Source organism: Cryptotermes secundus, unplaced genomic scaffold (genome assembly GCF_002891405.2).
Source record: "Cryptotermes secundus unplaced genomic scaffold, Csec_1.0 scaffold970, whole genome shotgun sequence".
Taxonomy (NCBI): domain Eukaryota; kingdom Metazoa; phylum Arthropoda; class Insecta; order Blattodea; family Kalotermitidae; genus Cryptotermes; species Cryptotermes secundus.
In genome coordinates this window covers 1,953-21,766 of record NW_019744131.1, presented here as the reverse complement: position 1 = coordinate 21,766, position 19,814 = coordinate 1,953, and the positions used below count along the sequence as shown (strand labels likewise).

Below are 19,814 nucleotides of genomic sequence, written 5' to 3'. Positions count from 1 at the left end.
CAATAAACAACAATAAACTGAATTATTATTATTATTATTATTATTATTATTATCCTCTCTGAAAATCTATACTTTTCATTTCTTAATTAAATATTTATATGTTTCATTTCTCAGTTCTTAATAACACTTAGATTTATGTTAATGAATTTATTATTATTATTGCTATTGTCATACTGCTATTACACACACCAGTTGTGTTAAGGACCTAGGTGTTTTCTTTGATTCTAAATTGTATTTTCACAATCATGTTGATTTTTTATATTCCGAATGCATAAAGCTGCTAGGTCTTATATGCTCAATAACTTTTAGATTTTCTTCTCTTGACTGTTTATATATGCAGTATCTTACACTAGTCAGGTCCAAGTTGGAATATGCCTCAGTAGCTTTTAATTCTATCACGTCTACTGACTCCACAAAACTTGAGCGCATCCAGAAAAAGTTGCATCTGTCTGTTTCTATCATTACTTCCCACATAGCGACTATAGTTATACATCTGCCTTAGAGAGACTAAGATTGCACCCTCTAAGTCTGCGTAGACATCTTCTTGATGCACTCTTCTTCATTCAGGTTTATCGTGGCCTTAAATCCTGCTCCTCTCTTCTGGATAATGCTAGTCTTCGTGTTCCTACGTGCCATGTTCGAGACTTCTCTACTTTTAGCGTTTGTCCCTCAAAAAGACACTGTCCCTCTTCTCGGTGCTCCTTTGCTACCAACATGGTGGGTAAAGATCTCGACATATTTGCAGATGGAGCGGTTTCTCTGAATCATATTTTACAATCATGTACCAAACCTTTTACAGTGTAATTGGATTAGTGTTTTCATTAACTACAAATGTGTATACCTCGGCTAACTTTAATTTTCTTATGTAATTGGTTTTAATTTATTGACTTGTTATTAATTTTATGCTATCACTCCCAGTTGTCTTATCTTAGTATTTAGTTACTAATAGTATTAGCAACACTCGTAATAATTCATAAATGTATGTATATATTTAAGTCTTCTCTAGATTTATGCTCACAGATTTATTTCTGTCATATTTGTATTTTGTTTTAATTATTTTTCTGTACCTTATATATTCGTGCTAACTTTGTAATTGGCCACTGTGCTGTTAAGTTATTGCACGTAAATAAACATGAATTGAATTGAATTATTAGCAGTTGTTTGTTTGTTTACTTTTCTACATTATTGTGTTTTCCCCAGTGCTTGCCTGTAATTTGTCTTGGACTTTATATTATGTTTGTCTATAATGTAATTACTTTTATCTACACTGTGCTCTGTCTGTAATTGGCCTTGCAGCTGTTGACTTGCCACATAAATGACAGAATTGAATTGAATTGAATTATTTATGTTGCTCTGTTTGAAACTCAGATTCTCTCTTTGTGGTTTTGCCTGTGTATGTTTGCTTCTGTATCTTTATTCATGCTAACTGTGTAGTTAATATAGACTATCATTGTTGTATTTTGTTTTTTAATTATTTTTGTGTATTTCTCTATTCATGCTAGCTTTGTAATTGGCCTCTGTGCTGTTAAGTTTGCACGTAAATAAACACGAATTGAATTGAATTAAATTATTTCATCCAGAGCTGTGGAGAATTACAATTGGACATGTCAAATGTTAGTTCTCAAAGACTTCACCTATGTAAGATTTGAAGCTTTCATAGTGAACAAGTGAACTAAAATCGTCCCAGGTGATCTACTATGTCAGTGCTCAGTTTAAAATCATCGTTTTGGAGATCTCTGTCTCCATCATAAGGGTGGATGTAGTGAACAACCATATATGGCTGTTACATATCAGTCTGTCAGTGTACAAGTAATGCCTCAACCTATTGGCTTAATGTGTGACAGGAAGGTATTCATCTCTCCACCATATTGTTAAGGCTCTTTGACAGACAGATCAGATAGCATCCAAAGGGGCAAGCGAGGAAGAGCATGTTAAATAGAAGGCAGAAACTAATCAGCAAACAGGAATACCAGTTTGAGCAACATGGTGAAACATTTAGCGTTGGATCAGTGACTGCACAATTTGACTCTGCCCTCATGTGATGTGGTGTGCCAGTAAAATGAAGTATCACACTGAGGCAATTCACCACACAGACAATGATGATGGAGGTGGCAGGGATCTCTGAAATGTTTTTTTAACTGAACGTTGACATGGTCACCCAAGAAGATTTTAATGCAAGAACTTACCTCTTCAAAAAAAAACTAAGAAAGACTGCACTTCAGAGTATTATAAATTTTTGTTTCACTTTTCAGATGAAACATGAACTCTCCAAAGATTATGTTTGTTGTTTCTCTATATAGTAAAACGTTCAAGTTTTGTTCTGCTCATTGCTATGTAATTGTGCTGTTTGAGAAATATCTCAAGACAAGATATACAAGGCCTAACATATAAACAGATTCTGAAAGAAAGAGTACAGAATCAAACTCTCCAAAGACTATGTTTGTTGTTTCTCTATATAGTAAAACGTTCAAGTTTTGTTCTGCTCATTGCTATGTAATTGTGCTGTTTGAGAAATATCTCAAGACAAGATATACAAGGCCTAACATATAAACAGATTCTGAAAGAAAGAGTACAGAATCAGTCAATGGAAAACCACCACACCTGAAAATAAAATTTACACCTCACAGTCTTGAGACTGTGATGAAATTTTGCATGTGTATTGATTCCATAGCTAAGCAGTTTTGCCTAATTTTTTATTATTTCAAGTGGTTTTTGAAATTAAGGTTGTTAAAAATGTTCTCACTAGGTTAAAGAAGACATCTCTGGAAGGTTTTACTTAATGACTTTTTTTACAGATGCAGTTTTGAGACATATAAGGCGTTCAGTGATCGAGGAAAACTGGCAGCAGTGTAGAGCAGACACAACATTTCTCTAAGATTGATGTTGTAACTGCTGATGGCAGAATGAGTCATTAGCACTGATAAACGTGCACACTCTCAATAGCGTAGAGTGGATGGAATGTTTCTCCATGACTACCTTGCCCTTCCCTCTAGCAAGAGTGTAGTCGTGTCACTGATTCTCTCACATCAGTTGTTGTACATGCACACATTTATAAGAATACTGTAAAAAAATAACAGAAACTTACCGTACTTTATAACTGGTGCTGAAAGTGACCCCATTCTGCTTGCAAACATGCCCCACATAGCATAAATAAATTATGTGACACTTTCTGAAGTTTTTCCACAGTAATTGTACCAGTTACGCGTGTTATTTCATTCTGCATAGCTTCAGTGCTGTGATGATTATTCTTGTAAACTTTTCCCTTTAGATTTCCCCAAAGATAAAATTCGCAAAAACTGAGATCGGGATATCTGGAAGGCTATAGTCCCCTGCTGATTATTCTGCCTTCAAACACTTCCCGTATTGTGACCATGGTTGCATTAGCTGTATGTGCTGTAGCGTTGTCTTACTAACCCTTATTATCTTTCTTCAGCAGTCAGGTGATTGAAGAACAGATTTGATATATCATTAACATACCTGTCAAGAGTTCACGGTTTTGTGGAAAAATAAGGGGCCAATGATTCACTGCAGACTTACAGCACACCACAGCCCCACCTTTTCACTATGTAATGGTACTTGCTCTACAGTATGAGGATTTTCATCGCTCCATATTCTTACATTTTATACATCTTCATGGCCAGTAACATGAGACCACACCTCATCAGTCATGAACAGAAGCTGTGGATCCACGATTGCATCGTGCACATTTTGCAGCAGCTGTTGCAAAAACGAATTCTTGCTGCATAATCTGGTTGTTTCAACTCATGCACAAATGTTATTTTACATGGGAAAAATTTGATTAATTTTGTGGCTGTGTAAGCAGATTCTAGCAAAACACCGGTTTCCTGTGCTAAACGTCTTAATGAGTTTCAAGGACTGATCTGTAGTCTTGCCTCAGTATCCCGAACTTTTTCTTCAGTCAGCACAATCCTCTTCGATTGCTTCTTTATGTCACACATTAAACCTGTGACCTGCCACTTTTTCACAAACTTGCATACACACGACTCTTTGGTAACTGGTGAGTCAGAATATCTATAATGAAACTTACTGATACATTTTCTGTAAGTTTTTTCCTTGCAAAAGTTTCGACAGTAAATATGCTGTTCAGTAGTGAACTTCGTTACAGTATAAATGTCAACCGCCTATCGACACCTCTAACAGAGGCTGACTTTTAACTCTACTTACTGCAGTGACAAGCTCAGACCACCTGATGGCGTGCGTTTATCAATGCTAATGAGTCATTCTGCTGTCGGCAGTTAACAGCAGCAATCTGTGAGGAATGTTATGTCCCCTCTACACTGTTGCCAGGTTTTCTCAATCATTGAATGCATTGTATTAAGATCTCATAGTAAGTAAGGTAAAAGTATCCCTGTACTTAACTAATTAGGTAGTACTCCATGAAGCCATATGGGGGAATGGATGTATAGATCCACATTCTCTTGACCTCGGCACTACCTGTAGGTGAGTGGTCAGCTTCACACACTGGCCACTTTACCGCCAGGGAAAGGCTACTCCGGTACCTATTGGTTAGGAGGTTGGATGGACCCCAGACCCAGTCTGGACGACATGGAGAAGAGAAAGTACTTGACCCTACTCGGACTTGAACTCCAATTCCTGTGATGTCCAGCCTGTAGCTAGTCGCTATACCAACTATGCTATCGCAGCTCCTTTGTAAAGCATGTGAAATTTTCTTTCTAATCGTACATAAATATACCTAACAACTTTAAAGCTTCAGAGCTGTAAGTAATCACATGTTGTGAACTTTGGAAATGAATTCGCAGAAGACTAGCTTATGGAATTTGTTTCACATTTGTCACAGTTGCGAGCCACATGCCTTTCTCAGAGTGCACAAAGAAGAATGTAATTCCAAGACTACGACAACCTTAAAGCTGTAGCGAATTCTATAAATAAGTTGCACATTTTTTACATTTTACATTGCATAGTATTGTACATAAATATAGCTGAGAAGTGAACACTTTATATAAAACTAATGTTGCATTAATAGGTTGAAAATAGAGGATTAGTATTAAAGTGATGTATAGCTCAAAAAATCATAATAGGAACTTAAGTCATTGGAATACTGATGGGCCATGCAATCGCTCATTTGGTTGCAGGCTTCCCATCACTGTGGCCTGGTTCAGACCCATGTAAGGTCATGTAAAATCTGTGATGGACAAAATGGCCCAAGGATATATTTTCTCTTGAGTACTTTGGTTTCTCCCTCTAATTCTCATTCCACCAACTGCTCTGTATCCACTAATCGTCCTGTCATTGGTGCTGTATGCTCTCAGTACTGTTTATGTTGTTAATTTATAAAATGGAAGGAAAGGAATGCCAGTATGCTCTGTGATGGCTTGTAAGAAGTATGGATATGTAGTGCTGTGACATGAGGCATGTTTTTATACACTAGTTGGCAACAGTGATGCCAAATTAATAGTGTACAAAGATTTGTTGTGCCAGCATCTTGAAGCTGTCTTAATGTTTCATCTATGAAATTTTAAAAGTTAAATATTACTTAGAAAAGTTCATTTCAGTCAACACTGGGCAGACTGTGCTAATGAAGGTAGCGAAAGAATGAAAGAAAATTGTCACAAGTTAATTACCCTACATTCTGTGGTTATGGAACTTGTAAATAACACATTCCTTCAAAAAAGGCTTCAGGGCTTCAGCTTCAAGACCAGAGGTAGAATATAATCAAAGTGAATGGTGCACCATAGCAGTTTGAAGAGTTTTCTCAAGAAATGAAAGAAATGTTGCAACCAATTTCTGGTTGTTCACATACAGGTTTCGTTTGCTCTCATGAAGATATGTGCATGAAGTTATTTGAATTGAGACAAATAAACATGTTGTGATCCACTTTGGAATGTTTTATTAGAGTCATTAGTCAAAGATGTATAGAAAATAAATGTTGAAATGTATGCTAAATACATACCATTTCTTCATCTTGTTCCTGGACTAAATGAACATTTTGTACCACCAACATCTAGTTAAGAAGAATGCTCTCTTCTGGGATGTGGCGCTGTTTAGATATTGTGTAAACCATCGTTTCAGAGGAATGTATCGCCCCCATTTTCAGAGTATAAAAATCTGTGAGCGAAGAACTTCTGAAAAAGTCTTGGATTGATGAGGTGGTTTGCCAACAACTACGACCATAAAGTTCCAGGCCCCCTAGACTCTGTGTGTTGCAGAAGATTCACAAGCCTGATGTTCCATTAAGGCTCATTGTCAGCACAATTGGCTTCCCTACCTATTGCTTGGCCAAACACTTGGCTGGCATACTTAGCAACCACACTGGAAACTCTCCACATCACATGAGAAACTCACTGGAATTTACCCACACCTTGGGGTCTCTCCAAGTCAGTCCTCATTATATAATGGTCAGTTTCGATGTGGTGTCACTCTCATAAGGGTGCCAATAAAGGATACTATGGATGTGCTAGGACAACATTTCAAAGACATTTTTGGAGACTCTTCCGCCATGTCCTGACCACCTCATACTTCAGCTTCAATGGCCAGTTCTGTGAGCAAATTTATGGTGTGGCCATGGGCTGACCACTGTCTCCAGTTATTTGGAACTTCTATATGGAGGACTTTGAAGAGAGGGCGCTTGATTTGGCCCCCACAGGCCCCTCTGCTGGTTCCGCTGTGTGGATGACAGCTTTGTCATCTGGCCACATGGGTCCAATAAGCTTAAGAATTTCCTGAGCCATATGAAGAGTATCCACCATTGTATTCTGTTCACCATGGAAACCGAAACTGAGAGCCACCTCTACTTCCTTGACATAGATATTTACAGGAGACCTAATGGTCCTCTGGGCCACAGAGTGTAGCATAAACTTAACAATATTAACCTCTACCTTAACGCTGGGTCCCACCACCACCCATCCAACGAGCAAGCTATACTTTCCACACTGGTTCCAGGGCTAGAGCTGTATGCGATGAAGACAGCCTACAGGTGAAGTTGGTGTTCCTGGGGGATGTTTTAGGCAGAACAGTTACAATGACCACCAACAGAGTCCTCGACCGTTGTCTGCACATCAGTCAGCCTGACTGTAAACCAGACTCAGTCGCCTTCGTGCCCTGTTTCGGGACTATGTTCAACTGTATCAGCAGAGTGCTGTCTTGGCACAACATAAAATCAGTGGGCCTGCCTCCCAAGAAATTATCTAGTTTCCTCTGGCCGGTGAAAGATAACCTGTGACTAAGGCACCAGATGTAATCAGAATCTCTTGTGAGTGTGGCAAGGTCTACATTGGGCAGACAGGCCGTTCTGTGGACACGAGGTTGAAGGAGCAGCAGCGGCACATCCGTCTTTAACATCCAGACAAGTCAGCCGTGTCTGAATGCAGTACTGACTTGGGACATTGAATTGAGTTTCACAGTACCTCCATCCATGCTGCCAAGACCCAGTACACGGATCGCATCATTAGGGAGACAGTGCTACTGTTGCTCCCTCCTTGTTTGTGTGTCTGCCATATTAATTATTAGTCATCATAGGAAATTGTAAAGCACAAGGTTCAGGTGGCCCTTGAAAATGTAAATACAAGATTATGTTCAGACCAGCTCGTGGTCTAAAAGTTGAAACATAGTAAGCCCATCATGAATTGAAATCTCGTCTCATAAGTATGTGGCTACAAATTATCTCCTTCATACATTTTGTAATTAATTTAAGAACTTTATTTTGCATATTCCACATTCAGTTCAAATATTATACAGTACTTCTTTTATGTCTCTCCATCCAGCTCTCTAAAAGAACAGACCCACATTACAGGACTAATTTCTTTTTTAAAATGCGACATTTTACTGTCACTCCATGGGTTACATTATTCGTTTTTGTTACACTGTACAATCAGCTGACATACTAATCCATTATCCTTCCTGTAATATTTGTTTATTTGTAAAAGAATCACACTATAGTTTTCAAACACATTCAAAGGTTACTGAAGTTTCCTGTTTTATATAACAATCAAGTGGGGCTTCTTCATACCTAAATTTATATTTTTACATGTTTATAATAACTAATTAGCTAACTAACTTCATGGAACTGAGCCCTTCTTGCGATACTGCCAGCTGAGCACCTACTCAAGAACTTCCCAACATTTTATGGAACCTTTAGGTTCATTACCATGTTAAAAAGAGTCCTCCTCTGATCCCTATCCTGGGCCAGATCAATCCAGTTTATGCTATTCCATCCTGTCTCTCTAAGATCCATTTTAATATTATGGCATGTGGACATATTGCGAAGCAGTAACTCTGCAAACAGCAGCCATTTGTAGATAACACACACGACAATCGGGGTTATGCAACCTATTTCTAAGCAGTGGTTCAGTAAACACATTTTCACAGCAATGGGCACCAACATCGGAATATAAAAATGGTGTTTTCTATGTGGTCCTTGCTGAGATGTTATAAGCAGTACAGTTTGAATCAACGAAGCCGTTGTTGGTTGAAGATGTCAGTTGAAAGTCAGCCTTTGAAGAGAAGATAGGAGGTTGGTGTGAAATGGCAACCAGCCTGGGACCCAGATAGTTGTCAGTTGATGAAGAGTTCTGCGTGGGCGGATGTGACAAGAAGACCTGAGCCGGGAGCTGAAGAGTCTCCACTGTTCTAAATCTGTTATTGGAGACTGTAATAGACTGAGAACACTTGTCTGTGTGTCAGTGAACAGTAAAGTGTAGTTCCGAGTGGTGTACACAAGCTCTCAATAAATCCATTCATCAATCCATGCCCTGTCCATAGTCACCCCTAAATTCTGACGGTATTGTCCGATCACCTACATCTTGGTCTTTATAAAGGTCTGTTTCTTTCTGACTTCCCCACCAATTTCTTATATGCATTCTTCTTCACCACTATTCATGCTACATGTCATGCTGATCTCATCCTCCTTGACTTGGTCATTCTGATTATACTTGGTTTACAGTACAAGTTATGAAGATCCTCCTTATGCACTGTCACTTCATCTGTCTTGGGTCCAAATATTCTCTTCAGCACCCTGTTCTCAAACACCCTCAGTCTGTGTTCCTCCTATGTCAAACACCAAGTTTGAAAGTTTCAGTATTTTATTGATGATATAAATGTTATCTCCCAGCAGATTCATGTTGTTAGCAGAGAGCAGCAGCTGATATGTCACATTTAATTTCAGTCCTACCTGGTTTTCCTGGACCTTTCTAATGGCATATTTTAGAGCAAATTTGAAAAGTAGTGATGATAAAACATCTACTTTAACACTTTACACAGTTTAGTCATCCTGACTAGTTTCACAGATATGCTAAACTCTGTGAGAATATTGTACAATACTTCTCTCCTAACTGGATCACAGGGTTTCTTGAAGTCTATGGATAAATGATGTTCTGTCTCACCATACTGATATTTTTTCTCTACTGTTTGATGAATGCAAAGAAGCTGATCAGTTATGTCGAAACCCACACAGATGATCCCCAATAATTTTGTCTATATATGTACTTAACCTTGAGACGAGGGTATTGTATAAAACTTTCTATAGGGTTGATGACAGTGATATGTCACGATAATTGCTACAGTCACTTCTATCACCCTTTCTGTAAATTGATACAGTAATAGACTCCTTCCACTGTTAGGCAATTATTCTGTATTCCAAATAGAATTAAATGAGTTTATGGATTTCAGACTATGAAGTGTCACTTCCTACTTGAATCAATTTTGCCTGGATTTGAGCACTACCTGGCGATTTATACCTTTTCAATTTTGCAATAGCAAATTCAGTGTCAGCTACTGTACAGTACACAACTTCTAATTTATCATTTTATTATACGCTAGTCAAACATGTAATGGTACAAAAACTTATAGTATTATATACACAATGTGATTCATAAAATAAAAATAAATGCTTCAGTCGTTTCAGCAAAAGATTGCAATTAAAAAAAAAAAAGACAAAATTTATGGTTTATGTACAGTTTGTATGGTTTTAGGCCTTGATGAGTGTATTTAATAGGAAGTTGGAAAATACATTTAAAATGCACATATTTAGCAGTGTTTTTGCTTGAAATAATGTGGTTATCATATTTGTAAGAGAACTGAAAATAGTATCATTTACAAATTTGTAAATCTAGAGGCATTAACAAGGCAGACGTGCCACAATTGCTGTGTTATATGCACATTTCCTGACTTGTTTATTTTGTATTGAAATGATAGTGGTTAAGATTATATAATTTTGAAGTTTCAGTTCTTATATGTACATTGAGAAACCTTGTCTAACCTTTATTTCCTTGTACATGCAGAAGTGATTGTGAACAGTTATTTGGTGAATGTGGAAAATTTGAATATCCAGTCAGCCAAACATGTTCTAGCATTTTACAAGGCAAAATTTGCTCAAGAGCTTGAACTCATAGCACCATACAGGGAAATCTTGACACATTTAATAGGAAAGCCAGGGGCGGTGCGTCATTAGGGGTAAAGGGGCTAAGTCCCACCTGATTTTGTTGTAGTATTGAATTTTCATGTTCGTTCACATTTTATTCTGTTTATTGAGATCAAATTTGTATCAAAATATTAATATTTCTCATTATCATGAAGTAATTAAAGAGACACGAAAATGCAATAGTGATGTCTTGGCCATATCACAGCTTATTTGTACGGTTACAATAACGCAGGGGCTAGCTCGTCTCTAGCCCTTACTGTGTGTACCGTTAGCAGCCTTAAGTTCAGTGAACCTTTCAGGGATTCTAAGTATCGCATGAGTCTTGAAATGTCACTCCTGGGGCTAGTTTTGGCAAGCCCACAATAAAAAAGAACACTGTACACAAGGCTGAAAGGGACGGGTGGATTGTGGATGTTGTTGTGAACTTACCTCAATTCTTCCAGCCTTAAGTAACATGTTTGTAAGAATAGACAGAGGGTAGGTTTTCAGACACCATTCAGATTCCATCTTTCAGTTGTGTTTTGAGCAGTGGAGAAGATACAAGTTTGGGAATAAAGTAATTTTAGCGTAGGCCTAAATTAAAGTTGTTTTCCAAGTGTAATTTCCAAATTAGGTTTTAGGTTAATATTGTATTCAAATTAGATTTAGTGATTAATATGAATAGGGTGGACACCCTTCTGAAATCACCATTCTCAACTTTGAGTTTAGAAGAGAAATTACAAGTAAAAACTCTTGGCGCTCATCAACCAACAGATTTCAAACTTGATCAGAACTGCAAGACTCAGAAAAGAACGTTTCCATTATCTTGGTTTCACAAGAAGAAATGGCTGACTGTAAGTGAAGAAAAGAAATCAATTTTTTGTTTTGTGTGTTTATTGTTTGGTGGGGAAACGAGTTGGACTGTGACAGGTATAACTGACCTTAAACATTTGTCAGAAAGAGTTAGAAAACACGAAGCATCGCAAATGCATATTGAAAATGATGTAAAAGTTAATCTCTGTAGAAAGCCAATGGGGGAGGGGAGTTTCAAGTGATCCCCAACTGTGAATGTCTGCGTCCATTTCAGTGGAGTTCAACGTTGTTCTTTATAATGATTCATTGACCTGAAAACATTAATCTCCCTGCTTCCAAATGCATCATCAACAAAACCATTCATCATTCAACTTCTTGAGTGTATTATGAGACCACCTTGTTGTCTGTCTGTGCGACACTCTTATCATTGCTAGGCAATAGCCCATTTATGTGTCTTTGTGTCCCTCTATCCCAGTTTTTCGGTTTTTGTGTACTTCATGTAACATCAAAAGGAAACTAGATGATTAGTTCTTCCAAGAACTTCTTGTTTCATATACAGTAGATAGGGCCATTCATTAGTATGTGTGCATGTGCACATGATAAAATATTGTCACACGTTTGGAATCCAGAAGTGTTACTTCCATGGAAATGCTAGAACATACCATTGGATAAGAAGTAACAAGAGTGGTATTGTAATTCTAACATTGAGCCATTGCATAGAGAATGCCGAATCTCTACAGAGATTAACAACCGAAGACCCATTACGTAACAGCGGACAGTAGAAACGAAACAGTGAGGAATGGTGTCTGGTATCCAGTCCGCAGAACACCTACATAAAGACTCCAAGAAGACAGCAAGAAGTCAGTCTTCAGAAAGCCGCTGCCGAAAGCAGTGTAGTATTGGCTGAGATACAGTGGAAGCAGTAATTGTGATACTGCAAGTGATAATAATTGTAAAGCATGTGAGTGTCCAATAAAGATTCTCTAAATCCGAGACCCACGCAAAGTTATTTATTGCATGACATACCCAACACATGACAATATGTATCTACAGGGGATGGACAAAAATATGGAAACACCTCGTGAAATGTATGCCTGAATTGAAGTGTTTATTTTAGCGATGTTTGTAGGTGACGATGTCGTATCTACCCAATACCACTGCCTGTACAACCCCCGCAATACAATGCAAGCTTCATTTGTTATCAAGACAGTGTTCTGTGCAGGTTTTAGTGCATCATGTCAGAGCTAACAGAATTTGAACACGGGCAAATTGTTGGGGCCTGTATGGTGGGTGCTTCCGTAACCAAGGTAATCGAGGTTTTTGGTGTTTCACGAGGCACAGTATCCAAGATTATGACCGCACACAGGAGGACTGGAAAAACCGCATCCGATAAATACCAACGTGGATGGAAATGTGTGTTGTTGTGCGATCGAGACAGACGAAAATTGCGTAGGATTGTGACGAAAAATAAGAAGACTACATCTGTAAAAGTGACTGGTGAACTGAATGTCACGCTCACAAACCCTGTCAGCACCAAAACAGTATGAAGGGAACTCCATGAGCAGGGTATTTCTGGACGAGCTGCAATTCCAAAGCCACTCATCAGTGACCAAAATGCCACTAAGAGGAGAGTGTGGTGCCGAAGTCATAAAACCTGGACTATAGAGTAATGGAAGATGGTCATTTGGTCAGATGAGTCCACCTTCACACTGTTTCTGACTTCTGGCCGAGTTTACATCTGGAGAACGCCATCCCAAGCTTACAATCTAGATTGTTTGCTGCCAAAAGTGAAACATGGCGGGGGTTCAATCATGGTATGAGCAGCCATATCGTGGTATTCTGTCGGACCCATCATTACCCTGCAAGGCCACTGCACTGCCAATGACCATGTGACCATTTTGGGCGACCAGGTCTATCCAATGGTGCAAACTTTGTTCCCTAATGGTGATGCCATTTACCAAGACGAAAATGCCCATGTTCACACAGCTCACATCATCCAGGACTGGTTTTCTGAACACTAAGATGAAGTGTCACATCTGCCATGGCCCCCACAATCGCAAGATATCAATATTATTGAGCCTTTATGGTCTGTTTTGGAGAGCAATCTGCGTGCGCGCTATCCACCTCCATCATTGTTAACAGAACTTGTCAATGTTTTGCAGGAAGAATGGTACAAGACTCCCTTGCAAATCATACAGGACCTCTGTTTATCCATTCCAAGGAGACTGCAAGCCAGAGGTTGTCCTACTCCATATTAGTCACGGTAATGTGTTTTTTGTTGGGTGTTTCCATATTTTTGTCCATCCCCTGTAGGTAGGCCTGTTAGTGGGAAATTTATATGACTGAATTCACATTACCCTGCAGTGCGTTAAGTTTATCCTTTGCAGATTTATGTAATGCATCCTTCTCAAGGAACCTAACGCTCAAATTGGACGAGGATTTACTGTAGAGGTGGTTGTGTTCAAAGAGTTGCCATCATTGTTAGGAGTGGTTTTCATATGTGGATTGTTTTAGGGGAGCATTTTAGTACCCATTATTAAATTTTTACTCATATATTCCTATTAAAAGGGAAATGTAGCTGCCAATGTAAAGAGTGAATATGATATCTCAAAGGAAGACAGAAAATGTAAATTTATTACCACTACCCATGTAATAACTGGATCACATTCGTGGCAAATGGTGTACTTTAGATAGTGTGAAATGGTTAATATATGTAAACAATAATGTGGCATGAAATGTTTCATGGGTTATGGTTTTTTTTTTATTACTTGGTGGGGTGGGACTGAGTCCACTTGGTACTGTGGCCGCTTCTGGCCTATTGTACCAGCCCCAGATGATAGGTGAGGGTGTTTATGGAGAAATTGGTGGAATGATGATTGGCAAGGGAAACCGAAGTACTTGGAGAAAACCTGCCCCAGCGCCACTTTGTCCACACAAATCCCACTTGACCAGACCCGGGATCAAACCCAGGCTGCCGCGGTAGGAAGCCAGCGACTAACTGCTTGAGCTATGGTGTGGCCCATGGGTTGTGGTTAGTGTGTCTGTATTTTACATAGTACAGTGAAATGAACATTGATAGTCACTAGCAGTTTTATTGGATTTGAGTTTCTTACAGCAGTGACTATGGAGAACTCTATCTCCTAGGATATAAATATCACTAGCAATTTCATTTGCATATGTTGTTAACTGTGCCTGGAGAATTATAGTATAAAAATGTTCTGTATAATGGAACTCGTGAATAGAATTTAATGGTTGTATTTAGTAATCGGTAAGAATTGTTGTTTTGTAGGTTTGTTGTCATCGCTATGGAAGCTATGGATCAACTGTTGGTAGCATGCCATGCACAAACACTGAACCTGTTTGTTGAGAGCTTCCTCAAAATGGTGCAGAAACTTCTGGAATCTACTGATCCACAACTACAAATTCTTGCTACCCAGTCGGTGTGTTAAATTTAAGACTTTAATTTAAACTTTATTTATTGTATTTGGACTTATCTCAGTCAGTTTAAAAACAGGTCAAAGGTAATTGAAAGATCAGTCAAAGATGCTTTGTGCACTAGAAGAAAGAAGTGAAGCCCTATTCACACAACACACTTTCTTAATTCTTTATGTGTAAACTGTAACTATGCAAGAAAAACTGAAAATGAATGATAATATTGTCACGTTTCTAGGGTTCCGTGATAAATACTAATGGGTTCTGAACTGGATGACTGGATTAAATAACACCTTATACAGTCAACACATACTCAAAGAAATACAGCGTTGTCTCAGATTTACACAATTTATGGTTCACCGTTACACACGCACTAGGATTATCAGTCTTTGCTAGTCATATGCTGGTAATGGAACTAAAACATTCCCGCTGTGACTAAATCTTCTAATCACACACTAAGTCTTCACAGGCTGACTTCTAATTCTTCTTCAGCCACTAACTTCCTGTGGCCATTTTGTACCAAGAACTGACTGAAATCCCAATTTCAATTCTCTAATCTCCCTAGCTACAAGCAGACTCTAGTTATATATCTGCAGCATGGACCCCTTGGAAAACATCATCTTTCCCTGTCAAGTATTGTTGTGTTACCCAGCAATGAGTTGCAGCATGTTTCGCAAAGAACATAGCTCCGATTTTTGTGTGTTTATTGGAATGTTTATGCTCAGTTGTTGTCCAGGAATGGTTATATGCATAACATTGCTCCCTCCTTAAGTAAGCTTGTCCCAAGTAGCCTATCTGTGTGGGGGCTGTGGAGGGGTCTAACACCTCCACAATGTCCTGTTCCTGATTTTTCATAACCTGACAGAAGATCCGGCTAATTGTTCATCATGTACTAACTTCATTTGGCCAACTCCTACCTACAACCGACTGCACTCCCAGTTCCAGTTCTGTAATCTAATTCTCTAATGTCCCTAGCTACACACGGACTCTCATTATATAGCCATGGCACAGACCCCATGGAGAGCACCATCTTCCCCTTTCAAGTATTCTTTTCTTACCCAGGAACAAACTGTAGCATGTAGCATATGAATTGGTCATATTTTCTATCACAATGAGAGTCAAGTGCTTCCACAGTGATTTGCAAAAGGTGTCACCAGTTAGTTTAGTGAATGGGACAAGAGAGATGAGAGTAACCAGTTTTAAGGTGGTAGGGGCTTTTCTTCTGGTCTTGGGGTTTCATTTCTTTAGTAGATCACCTGCTCATATTGATGACCATACTTTCTGCACCAGGCTGACTCTGCCATTACATATTTGCCATTGCAGATATCTCCTCAAACATGCACCAGACTCCATTATTTATGATCCATGTGGGAAAGTATCAGTTATGAACTGAAAGTGATTCAGGCACATTGAACATAATTCTTCATTCAAGGAAATCAGTTAGGGTTTCAGTTAACACCAGCAAGAAGAATAAGGAGCATTTTGTGCATTGTATACAAGTCAATCAAATTAAACACAGGTTTTTGAAACACCAGAATAATTGTTATTTGCTAGAAGAGTTCACCCTTCTATTATTACAATTTTTCCACTGTCAGATTTGAAGTAACGACTGTAATGCGTACACATAAGAGCATTCCTATTACGCCCAGCACTGTTCACATTACATCAGAAGTACACAATTAGTGTTACATATATGTTATGGCTATGACTCTAGCATCTTCATATCTCAATTTCAGTAATGTTAATAATTTTGAATAAAAGACACATTTGTTTTCAGTTCGTTATTTTGTCAAACTTAATGTAACTATCTTTTTCGGTGGTTCATAAAAGTAATAATGCAATTTGTCTAGTCTCTGGTGGGTTAATACTGAGTTTCTCTCTCTCCCAAGTTTGTGTATTGGTCACTTGTGTGTCTAACTGTAAAATGGTATGTGGTATTGACCAAAGTTTGAATCACATTCATTTCTCCTGGATGTCTAATTGTCCCAACATTTTGCCTTGGGCAGTTAACCATCCATGTTCAAGGGAAGATCTGAATCTCATTTGCTAGTTCAGAAGAAGACCAGGATATAGTATAGCTATGAATTACTGTACCTAAAATGATTCACTCAGAGACAATGTGTGGCATTGGCATAGCCTGACACATCCTGGAAGGAGTGGGTCAGAAGCAATACTTGCACATGTCTGTAAGAGGCTGGAATTAGACATGTTGCTGACACCTTGGTGCCTGTCAAGTAATATATAACAAATAAGGCATATTTGAAATATCACTGATGTTGCCTCAAATTTGTATTAACTGAATGTCCCTAGGATGACAGTAGTTTGTATATTCATTTTATCATTCTATAGTGTGTATAGACAGCAAAGGAACTAAATAATAATGGTATTCAGAAAAATGGTTGAAGCAGCCACTCAGAGTGACTCAGAATAGCTTTTTTGTTTTTGTTTTGTTGTAGTTTGTGAGATTTGCCAACATTGAAGAAGATACTCCATCCTATCACCGACGTTATGATTTCTTTGTGTCCAAGTTTTCTTCCATGTGCCACAGTAATGATAATGAACCTGAGCTTAGAGACAAAATCAGGCTTGCAGGCATTAAAGGTTTACAGGTTAGTAGTTCATACTTTTATATGATGCACATTTGTAAAACTAGTGTTCTGAATAGATGCAACTTAAAATTCGTGATCATTGGACCTCTTTGATAATTACACTGCTCATCTGCACGTATGAGCATTGCATTCTGCATCTTATGTCTCATTGGTCAGTTTATCAAAAAGCCATAGCCTTTTATAGTTACAATAAAGCTTTAAATTTTCACAACAATTGGATTTTTACAGTACCTTGTATGTAGTCATAATTCATACCTCTATGTAATTTATGCAACCCTACCTTTCAACAAGAAATTTGGGGAAAAATTAAGTACATCTGTGTACCCTTAGTAAAATAATGACCAATGCATAATTTTCATGAAAAAATTATGTACCGGTTGAAATATTACCAAGGAACATTTTCATCTTAATGTCAATTAACAATTTACATGGTGGAGTTCATAGACAAAGAATCCATACTGTGTTGCCACATCACACTCACCTTTCATCACATTTTCTATGAAAATTACGAAACAGTCAAAATGTTGTCAAGACACATTTTCATGTCAGTGTTTTTCAAGAAGTAATGTGGTTGAGACCACAGTCATATTGTATTGCCACATCACATCGGCAGTGACTGTCTTAATGTGACATGTAAAACTGTGTTCTGAAAAACAGTAGTCACATGTCTTGTACGTTCATAACTTGTAGACAGAGCTTCTGTTTGTAACAAAATTATGTGAGTGTATGTTGTACATATATTTCATTATTTTATTACTCATAAATGGAACTTATTATTTTCAAGATCTTTTGTCCCATCCATCTGATCAACAAGTCCCACCAGTAGGATGTATATCTCTGTGCATTCCTCTGGTTGAGAAACAGTGGTTTAATGGATTGTCATGGAAACTAATATTGCTTATGATGTTTTATGTGAGATGGATGCCAAGGTTAGGCTCAAAAATGTTAACCTTTGAATAGATTCTATTGAACTTTGATTTAATAAAATTGAAAACAGTGTTTGTAATTGTGTTTTCCAATGAAGGCTGAGACCTGAATGTAGAGTCAAAGTTAATTTTTAAATACCTTAGTCAGTATGCACAAAAATTGAAAATTCCTTCAGACTTTTTTCTTACTGCTCAGTTAGGTATAAAGTTTATGTTATGTACAAAACATTAAGATTTTCTGAAGTAAGGTATTTGTTAACAGGTTCCCTCAGAATCTTCTTAATAGTGTTCCTTGCAGATTGTCCTACTCTGACATTAAAATAAATTCACTGTCTTAGGGTGTGGTCAGGAAGACTGTATGTGATGATCTGGTTGAAAACATCTGGGAAGCAGTTCATATGGACAAGATTGTACCATCACTTCTTTATAATATGCAGAATTCAAGGTGAGGATTTATTTTTCATGTAATGTAGAAGTACTGTGATCACAGTATATGTTTTTATGGACTTCAGCATCTTTGGATTCTTAGATGTAGCCAACATAATAAACCTTGAACGCCCATGTTCGAAGAAATATTGTGCATATGTATTGTACTGGGTAGACCTGTTACTAGGTAACAGTTGCAAACAACCATGTCTCCACAGCAACAAATCAACATGCAAGTGTGGAAGTACTGTTGGTAACTGTGTTTTCCACAGTTGTCCATGCTGAGGAGTTAAAAGTGGGACAAAGGGAACACACATTACAGGACATGGTTTACACAGAATATAAGAAAAACGACCCCCATAGTGGAAGAACCACACGCAAGTTTTAATTAAGACAAATAAGATGAATAATCTTAACAAGTTTCAGTGTGTGTAAATTTATTATAGTTGACAAATACGCACTTTTTAAATAATTTTATAAAGGCAAGCAATGCAGTAGATTAGCATAATTAGGGCACCTGATGATGGCACTATGTAACAGGTGAAATTGAGTACACTACAAGACGGCCACTGTATACATATCATGGATGAAAATCAGTGCAACAGGACACTAAAATACAACAGATAGAACAGAAGTCAGAATGCCTTATGGCCAAGGTAAATGCCATGCAGGAAAACATGGTCTCTCACCATAAGGAGATAATAACAGAAATGGGAGCCTGGTGAAAAGGGATGCAGGCTGACGGAGAGGCATCAGGGGTCTACTCAGAAGAGATGGAAGCAAATCCTGAAGAAATAAAGACTCCAAGGCATAGCATGGTAAGGTCTTTAAGGAAGAGGCTACAGTGCAAACTGTCAGATCACTGAAGAAGTGGTATGGAGACCAGCATCTAGCTCTAGGGTGCCTCTGGCTACCTGAAGAAATGGTCCCAAGGCAATGGTGGGTCCTTGGAGAAGTTGGGCACCACACTGTGCTATTCCAGCATGCTCATCAGGGACCAGACAAGGACAGTACCGTACAGGGAACCTAGAAAGGATGGACATTCATGAAGAGACATTGGGAAAAACTGGAATGCAACAACAGCATAAGGAACAAAGCCCTAAGCAACACCTACGAAGAAAGGTGACATTTTGTGAGGCCTTCGGCAAAATATCAGGCATGAGATCATGAAGTGAAGTATCGGATTTTCTGTCAGGATTTGAAAAACGAATTTCAAAACATTGTGGAGGAAGC

At 38.2% G+C, this 19,814-nt stretch overlaps 1 protein-coding gene across 2 annotated transcripts in view; it reads left to right on the top strand.

Annotated features, from left to right (window-relative positions):
- The window catches only part of LOC111874559 (protein EFR3 homolog cmp44E), a 41,884-nt gene extending 23,245 nt beyond the window's left edge, over window positions 1-18,639 (top strand). For both annotated transcript variants that reach the window (XM_023870150.2, XM_033755497.1), the window contains exons 4-6: window positions 14,478-14,628; window positions 17,077-17,229; window positions 18,494-18,639. In XM_023870150.2, the coding sequence (XP_023725918.2) occupies window positions 14,478-14,628; window positions 17,077-17,229; window positions 18,494-18,604 (415 nt within the window). In that variant the 3' untranslated portion in view covers window positions 18,605-18,639. The remainder of the gene's footprint in view (window positions 1-14,477; window positions 14,629-17,076; window positions 17,230-18,493) is intronic.
- Window positions 18,640-19,814: the final 1,175 nt, after the last annotated feature.